Source organism: Arachis hypogaea, chromosome 12, assembly GCF_003086295.3.
Source record: "Arachis hypogaea cultivar Tifrunner chromosome 12, arahy.Tifrunner.gnm2.J5K5, whole genome shotgun sequence".
NCBI classification, from domain to species: Eukaryota; Viridiplantae; Streptophyta; class Magnoliopsida; order Fabales; family Fabaceae; genus Arachis; species Arachis hypogaea.
Genome location: NC_092047.1, coordinates 19,546,372 through 19,555,789, shown reverse-complemented (window position 1 = coordinate 19,555,789; position 9,418 = coordinate 19,546,372). Strand labels below are relative to the sequence as shown.

Sequence of the window (9,418 nt, the reverse complement as noted above, 5' to 3'; positions counted from 1 at the left end):
CATTGGAATATTCTTAGGATTATTTAATACAAGGATCACTTTTATTTTTAATTGCCTATTTTAATTTTCATTTACAATGTCTTTCTTTAATTCCTTTTCATATGCTATGAATTTTACCTTTACAATGAGTGAGTAGTTCCCTACTTGATGGGGAGTTGATTGAAAGGAACCCTTGAGTTGGAAGGTTCAAGAGAAATATTGTAATTGGGTTATTGTTGGTTTGCTCTCTAGTTCCTGACACCGATCCTCCCAAGAGTGGATTGGGACTTGTGGATAGAACAGCATTCCAATTTGTTTTACCTTCCCTTACTTAGTAAAGGATAATTAAACGAAATAACTCTCAATTGTCAATTAATCTTAAGAGTGTTCCATCAAGAATAGGGCTTCCATGTAATCAACTCCCAGTCAAGGCTTTTATTTATATTATTCAATTTTATCAATTTAATTTCCTGTTTACTCAACTCAAACCTTTTCGAAAACATCTGATTAATAAAATAGCACCCTTTCCTGCAACTCGTTGGGAGACGACCTGGGATTCATACTCCCAGTATTTTAAATTTCAATTTTCTGTGACACCTTTCTAAATTGAGCGGTGGATTTCTGGCGAGTTAAGAACTATACTTGCAACGCATATATTCTAATAATTTTTAATTCACCAATTTCTGCCCGCATCATGGTTCAATAACATCTATTTTCATACACCCCCCAGAATCATTGGGGTGCTTGAGGGCTTCAAAAATATTTAGGACCACCTGTTCTTCATTGACCCTCAGGGTTAATTCACCCTTTTGCACATCAATCAGAGCTCTACCTGTAGCTAAAAAGGGTCTACCAAGTATAATAGAGGGTTTTACCTCCTCTTCCATGTCTAATATAACAAAATCAACAGGGAAAATAAATGGTCCTACTTTAACAAGTAAATCTTCAACCACACCCACAGGTAATTTAATAGAAAGATCAGCAAGTTGAAGAGAAATACGAGTGGGTTTTGCCTCCTCAATTTGAAGCTTTTTCATCACTGAAAGTGGCATGAGGTTGATGCTAGCTCCAAGATCACATAAAGCTCTCTGAATGCCGACTTCTCCAATGGTGCAGAGAATGACAAAGCTCCCTGGGTCTGGCATCTTCTCAGGAAGGGTGTGTTGAATAATAGCACTGCATTCCTTGGTTAACACCACGGTTTCTTGCTCCTTCCAATTCCTCTTGTGGGTCAACAACTCTTTCATAAATTTAGTATAGAGAGGCATTTGCTCCAGAGCCTCTGCAAAAGGAATGTTGATCTGCAGCTTCTTAAAGACATCTAAAAATTTAGAGAATTATTTTTCTTTGGACGCCTTCTGAAGCCTCTAAGGATATGGCATCTTTGGCTTGTATTCAGGAGCTTTTGGTAAGGTGGGATAAGTGTCAAGAGAGTCAGGAAATGGGTTGTCTGCACGCTTAGGAGGGGCGTGCTCCACTTCTTCCTTCTTCTTCTCTGGAGCTTCCTTTTCAACTAGATCTTCATTGACCTTGGTCTCAGAACCAGCTACCTTACCACTTCTCAATTGAATAGCCTTGCAATCTTCTCTTGGGTTCACCACTGTATCACCGGGGAATGTATTTGAAGACCTTTCAGGTAATTGCTTGCTCATTTGACCCATTTGAACCTCTAAGTTTCTAATGGAGGCTCTGGTTTCTTGCATGAAACTCATATCATCTCCCATTTAGAATCTTCTTGGGATTTAGATTTTGCCTGCTGAGGTGGTTGTTGTTGCTGAGACTGAAATTGGTGGTTATTATAGTTGTTCTGTTGAAAATCGCCCTGAGAACTATTGTTGAAGTTCTGAGGTCTCTGAGGTTGATCTCTCCACCCAAAATTTGGGTGATTCCTCCACCCCTGATTGTATGTCTTAGAATATGGATCATTGTTGGGATTTCTAGGACCACTCCCCATGTAATTCACCTGTTCAGAAGAGGGTTGAGCATTATCATAATTATCATTTTGCATAAAGTTACCTGCCATGTCATATGAGGTATCTTGGGGTGGATTTTGAGTGTTGATAGCTGAGACTTGCATGCCACCCATCTGTTGAGTAAGTAGATTTATCTGCTGAGACATAAGCTTGTTCTGAGCAAGAAGAGCATTAACAGCTTCTACTTCCAACACGCCTCTCTTCTGAGCGGTCTCAGAGTTCACAGGATTCCTGTTAGATGAGTATAAATATTGGTTGCTTGCAACCAATTCAATCAGCTCAATAGTCTCCTCTGGTGTCTTCTTCTTGTGCAATGAATCGCCTACAGAAGTATCTAAGCTCATCTTGGACATCTCACCCAAGCCTTCATAAAAGATATCTAGTTGGGTCCATTTGGAGAACATGTCTGGAGGGCATTGCCTAGTCAGTAGCTTGTATCTCTCCCAGGCTTCATAAAGTGTTTCTCCCTCCTTCTGTCTGAAGGTCTGAACCTCTAACCTAAGTTTAGTCAGCTTCTTTGGTGGAAAAAATTTAGTGAGAAACTCTGTAACAACCTTGTCCCAAGTATTCAGACTCTCCTTTGGTTGTGAATCTAGCCATAGCTTTGCTTTATCCCTCAGAGCAAACGGAAAAAGCATGAGTTTGTACACCTCTGGGTTAATTCCATTTGTCTTCACAGTATCATATATCTGTAGAAAATCAGATATAAATTGATTCGGGTCTTCATGAGGAAGACCATGATACTGGCAATTTTGTTGCACCAGGGTGACCAATTGTGGCTTCAACTCAAAGTTGTTTGCAGTTATAGGAGGCACCACAATACTTTTTCCATAAAGATCCGCAGTAGGGGCAGAATAAGAGCCAAGCACTCTCCTCTGTTGATCATCCCCATTCGGTTTACCACATTGGCATTAGCATTATTATTTGCCATAGTGGATTCTGCAGCCTTGCAAAGTCTTGCTTGTTGTAAACGTCGCCTGAAAGTTCTTTCAGGTTAAGGGTCAAAGTCTAAGAGATGTTCTTTTTCTCTATTCCTGCGCATACACAAGCAAAAAATAAGAAAAAATGGGACTCTCTACGTCAGAGTGTAGAGAAGTCCCTGTGAGGTAACCTGTGTAAAACAAAATAAAAATACTAAATAAATAAAAAAATTCGAAAATTTAAAAAAAAATAAACAGAAAAAATAAAATAAAATCAACTAGGTAACACCAAACTTAATTTCAGAAATTAAGGAAAAAAAATATTAATACTAAAATTTTTTTTTTTAGAGATAAAAACAAAACTAATAAAATATAGAAAGAGAAAATAAAATAATGGAAGTAAACGAAAAAAACAAAAATAAAAGAAAGTAAAAATAGAAAGAAATTAAAATAAAAATAAAATATAAAAATAAAAAAATAAAAAAATAAAAAATAAAAACGAACCAAAGAAAAAAAAAAGAAAGAAAGATCAAAGCAAAAAGGACGTAAAGGAAAGAGGAGGGGGGCGAACGAACTGTACGGGAAATAAAATAAACAAAAAATAAAAAATAAAAATTAATAATAATAAAATAGAACTAATTTAAAATTAAAATAATTAATCTAAACAATCAAACAACTAATAGTTGTTAATCACAATCAAACAACTAATAGTTGTTAATTACAGTCAATCCCCGGCAACAGTGCCAAAAACTTGGTGCGGTATTTTACAACCCACAAACTTACTGGCAAGTGCACTGGGTCGTACCAAGTAATACCTTACGTGAGTAAGGGTCGATCCCACGAGGATTGATGGATTAAGCAACAATAGTGTTTGATAAGATTAGTTAGACAAACAGAAAAGAGTATTTGAATATTCAATCGTGCAAAAATTAAAATAGTAAAGTAAATAAATTGGGAAGAAAATATGGAGAAAATAGTTAAGGTTTCAGAGTTATCTATTTTTCTAGATTAACTTTTCTTACTAACTAATTTAAACATGTAGGATTTAATTTATGGCAACTATATGTGACTAGACCCTAATTCCTTAGACCTTTTTAGTCTCCTCTAAAATTCATCAACAGCCAATTTCTTGGTCAATTAATTCCAATTAGAGGGTGATGATCAATTTCCAGTTTATATGCCACAAAAACTCTAATTACCCAAAAATAAAAGGATTATATGTCACGTATCCCGTTAAATCCAGATAATTAAAATTTAGGAGAATATATTTTCAAGCTGTTGTTCAAGTAAAGAGCTTTTCCAAATTTTACAAGAACTCAAATAGAAAAAGGGTCATACTTCCGTTCCACCCAAATTCATAAAATAAAGAGCGAAAACAATTCTTAAATTATAAATCCATACATAAATTAAAATAGAAAAAGCAATAAAATTAATCCATAGAAATAGACAGAGCTCCTAACCTTAACAATGGAGGATTAGTTGCTCATAGTTCAGAGTAGAAAACTAGGATTGTAAATTGGGATGGAATAGGATCCTCCCCAGGACCTCTACAAAGGAAGGAAAGCTTCCTCCTTTTATAACTAATCCTAATAAATTTAAAAATCTAATATCTAAAACAAAAAATTAAAATAATATCTTTTTTCTAATTTAAGATTTGAATTTAAATTTGAATTAATTAACAGATCTTCAGTTGATGGGTGGGGACTACTTGCTCTGTCCATTCTGCAACTTCTAATCTGTGTTTTCTGGGCTGAAAATTGAGTTAAAACAGCCCATAAATTGCCCCCAGCATTTTTCTGCGTTTTCTGCATGTGGCGCATTTGACACGTCCGCGTCGTCCACGCGTTCGCGTCATTTGTGCAGATTCCAGTCCACGCGTTCGCGTCAGGCACGCGATCACGTCATTGCGATCTCCTCCATTCCGCGCGGTCGTGTGAGCCATGCGTCCGCGTCGGTATTCGCTGGTCATCTCCTTGGTTTCTTCTCTTTCTCTGCAGAAACTTCATCAAATCCATCCGAATGCTATCTAAAATAAATAAAATTGCACAAAACTCAAAATAGCATCCATAGTGGCTAAAATATAATTAATTCTTAATTAAACTCAACAAATTAGATGCAAATTCACTAGGAAAATATAGGAAAGATGATCACGCATCAATGAGTCGGAGGAAGACTCGGAGTCCGACAAGGAGGCGCCTCCCGAGGGATTTTGGGCCGTCTTCCCGGAGGATGTTCAGAGGTCACTCCAGAGTTGGACACGGTGGATCTTCTACTCCCTTTTGATGATCAGTAGTATTACTTTCCCCTCACTTTTGTAGTACTTTTAAAGGGGTAGGACCTCTTAGTAGTTGTTCGGTTCCAGTTTAGAAAACCCGTGTGAGAGTTGGGACTGACTTCCTCTTTTGTATTTGTATATATAAATTTGTGTAGTACTCGGCTTTTGATAGATGACATGTATCTCCAATCTTAATTCATGTGTATATTTGTATATATGTATATATGATATTTTTTGTTACCATGTATTTATCTGTGATATGGCTTTAAGTATTAACCTTGCAAGCAACTAAATGATTTTTCATGATAAGTAAGTTAATCACGCTGAACCGATAAAGGCTTAAATTAACATTTATGAAATCCGAGTCTAGAGCCAAGTAGGTCCTTACGAAAAGTATCACCTAAACGTTTGGCATTGGTCATGACGTGTCAAAAGTTGGGGTGTTACATGTGTGTTACATGTCGTAAGGACCTACTTGGCTCTAGACTCAGATTTCATAAATGCTAATATAAGCCTTTATCGGTTTAGCGTGATTAACTTACTTATCATGAAAAATTATTTAGTTGCTCGCAAGGTTAATACTTAAAGCCATATCACAGATAAATACATGGTAACAGAAAATATCATATATACATATATACAAATATACAGATGAGTTAAGCTTGGAGATACATGTCATTTATCAAAAGCCGAGTACTGATGCACCACTATTTCGTGGTACATTTTGTACTTAATTTAGTGAATTTTATCAACTTTTCTCACATTTATTCAATGAAATAGCATGGTTTCATGACTTTCTCCTAATTTGTGCCTAAGAGTGAAAATATGCTTTTTAGGCCTTTAATTCGCTAATTTTAATTCACCTTTGATTCCACTAGATGCCTTGATGTGTTTGTTAGTGAATTCAGGATTGAAAAGGCTAGGAATGGATCAAAGGAATGAGAGAAAAGCATGAAAAGTGGAGAAATAATGGAGAATCAAGGATTTGGAGTGAATTCACCGACGCACACGCGTGACAGACGCGTGCGCGTGGAATATGAAGTCGCATGGCGACGCTTACGCATGGGAAGCAAAATGCCAATCGACGCGTACGCGTGACCCATGCGTACGCGTCGCAGCTTGCATGTGACCTCATTAAAGTGAAAATGCTGGGGGCGATTTCTGAGCTTCCCAGACCCAGATCCAACTTATTTCTGAGCCTATTGCATGCAGAATTCAAGAGGAGTCAAGGGGGGAGCACATAGTTGAGTTTTCATCATGCTTTAGTTAGTTTCTAGAGAGAGAAGCTATCTCTTCTCTCTAGAATTAGGTTAGATGTAGATTAGGATTTCTTAGATCTAGGTTTAATTCATGCTTTGATTTACTTTTCCTTTTTAATTTCTTGTTCCTTTACCTTTGCTTTCCTAGTTTAGCATTTCACTCCTTATATTTGTTTACTTTGTTGTTGATGCACTCTTGTTCCTATTTTCCTTTTAATGCAATTTATGTTTGATTTTCTTTAGGGTGTGTGGTTCAAAGATTAAATTTTATTACTAGGAATGTCATTCCTAGGAATATAATGCCTAGGAATAAGATTACTTGGAATATAAGATACCTATGTTTGTTTATAAAATTTAATATCTTGGAATGTTATGTAATAATCTTAGGAATGAATAAATTTTTGTTTGGTTGAGTTTAAATTTCTTGGTCATATTATGTAATATGTCAAAATTACCCTTACTCATTCAAATTAAAATATTAATGACTAAAAAATAAATATAAAGCTAATTAAATATTATTTTTTTTACATTAATTTTTTTTAATTTACAAAATATCTCTAATAATAAATTTACTAAAATACCCCTAATAATAAATATGTTTAGCTAAAATTATTATTAATTCTAATTTTTTTAGAATTTACTAAAATACCCCTAATATCAAATATTTTAGCTAAATTGTTTATTGATTCTAATTTTTTTAAATTTACTAAAAATACCCTTAATATTAAATATGTTCAAATAAAATTATTCTTGATTTTATTTTTTAGAATTTACTTAAATACCCCAATATCAAATATGTTTAACTAAAATTATTATTGATTCTAAATTTTTTTAAATTATTAAAATATTCTTAATATCAAATAATAATTATTAAAATAATTATTACTAACATATTTCTAATATTCCTATTATTATTGATTCTATTTTTTTTTTAAATTTACTTAAATACTCCCAATATCAAATATATTTAAATAAAATTATTTTTTATTTTAATTTTTTTTAAATTTACTAAAATACCCCCAATATCAAATATCTTTAGTTAAATTATTATTGATTCCAAAATTTCACTTAATACAATATGTTTAATTAAAATTATTACTTTTTTACATTTTGAATTTACAAAAATACTTCTAATAAAAAATTTACTAAAATACCCTTAATAAAAATAGGTTTAATTAAATTTATTATCGATTCTAATCTTTTTAAATTTACTAAAATACCCTTAATAACAAATATCTTTAATTAAAATTAATATTATCACAATTAAATTTACTAAAAAAGCATTACTATTATCCAAATAAAAGTTACAAAGAAGTCTCAAAAGTAAAAAATTACTTGCACTAATAAGCATACATGCACAACTCTTATACAAGAACACAAACACATCAACAAAATGAAATCAACGTTACGACAGATAGCCTCATACATAGAAAAATTATTATAATTATCGAGCGTGATGTCTTCTCCTCCATTGGTTCCACATTTCTTGTGCAAGTTGATCTCTCCATCTACCCCAAGCATCACTTGTCTCAATATGGTGGATCGTCTCACCATCTACTCCAAGTATATTTTGATCTTCCATCTCATCAATAGGATCCACAACCATCACTCTTCTAATATGATTATGCAAAAGGCAATAAGCAGTTATAATTCTTCCTTGAGTCTTAATAGGATAAAATGATCTTCCCCTTAAAATTCCCCATCCTGCTTTCAATACTCCAAATGCCCTTTCAATGACATTCCTAGCTTGTGAGTGTTTCATATTAAAAAACTCTTGAGCTGTACTGGGTTGATTATGTGGATTAAACTCACTCAAATGATATTTTTGTCCTCTATAAGGTGCCAAAAATCCTTCACAATTCATGTATCCAGCATCACATAAGTAGTAATGACCTAGTATAACATATAAAATTGAACAAAATTAATGAAAGATCAAATAGTTACTTTGATAACATACTAAAGTCTCAATAAAAATACCTTGGGGAACACTAAATCCATTACGAAATAGTGCATCTCGCAATACCCTAGAATCCGCAGCTGAACCCTCCCAACCCGCCAATACGTAGATAAATTGCATATCAAGAGCAACCACTCCAAGCACATTGGTTGTTATGTCACCTTTTCTGTTTCGATATCTAGGCTTATCAGCCTCAAGGACATTGACTTTGATATGAGTACCATCTAAGGCTCCTAGACAATTCTACAATCCAAAAAAAGAGATCAATTAACTCAATTCTAAAGCACACCAAGCATATTAGGTTTAATAACATTAGCAAGATAAATTACCTTGAACCATTTCCATCGTTCATCCATTCTATCCTGGCTAAATGGTTGAGGTTTCTTCAGTAAGAGATTATGACATCTCAAAATAGCAAGCAATACATCATTAAACCACCTACTAATTGTTTCTTCAGATCTCACAAATTGTCTCTTTATTACTCTAATTTTGACGTCATGTGCTATAATATGTAAAAACATGGCAACCATTTCTTCCACACCCATATTCCTACTTGGTTCTAACCTTCCAACATTTTTAAGCATGTTACACAATGCATGAAAGGCACATCTATCCATTCTTGTGTTTTCTATACATGCTAGATCACTAAAATAAATAATCCTATCGACACTAACATCCCTTATTACTTGCCTATTGTAACTATCATTCCATTTTCTTTTCTTTTTTTTCAATTGTAATATAATCAAAACATAGCAAATCATCAACAACTTAACCATAAGGTCATTCATTAATTCGAAATGTAAAATCAAGCAGGCAATAACTCTCATCTTCTGTTTGGGATCCATTCTGTCAAAAAAAATATTAAAATATTTAGTTAGAAGACTTTACTATTTATTTATTTTATGTAAACTTTTTTCTATCATTTAAAAAATAAAATTAATAGCCAAAAGAACATCTCACAACACATGATATATATATTAGCTAAGAGGGATTACTACTGAAATTCAAAAAAATCAATTAAACACGAGAGGATTACTTCAAGGAACACATCTTGA

General features: G+C 33.6%; 1 protein-coding gene across 1 annotated transcript; it reads right to left on the bottom strand.

Annotated features, from left to right (window-relative positions):
* Nucleotides 1-7,850: 7,850 nt before the first annotated feature.
* LOC112729170 (protein ALP1-like) lies at nucleotides 7,851-8,980 on the bottom strand. Its single transcript, XM_025779513.3, has 3 exons — nucleotides 8,693-8,980; nucleotides 8,384-8,606; nucleotides 7,851-8,299 (listed from the first exon to the last, which is right to left on the bottom strand). Exons 1-3 carry the CDS (start codon nucleotides 8,978-8,980, stop codon nucleotides 7,851-7,853), a joined length of 960 nt encoding a protein of 319 aa, XP_025635298.1.
* Nucleotides 8,981-9,418: the final 438 nt, after the last annotated feature.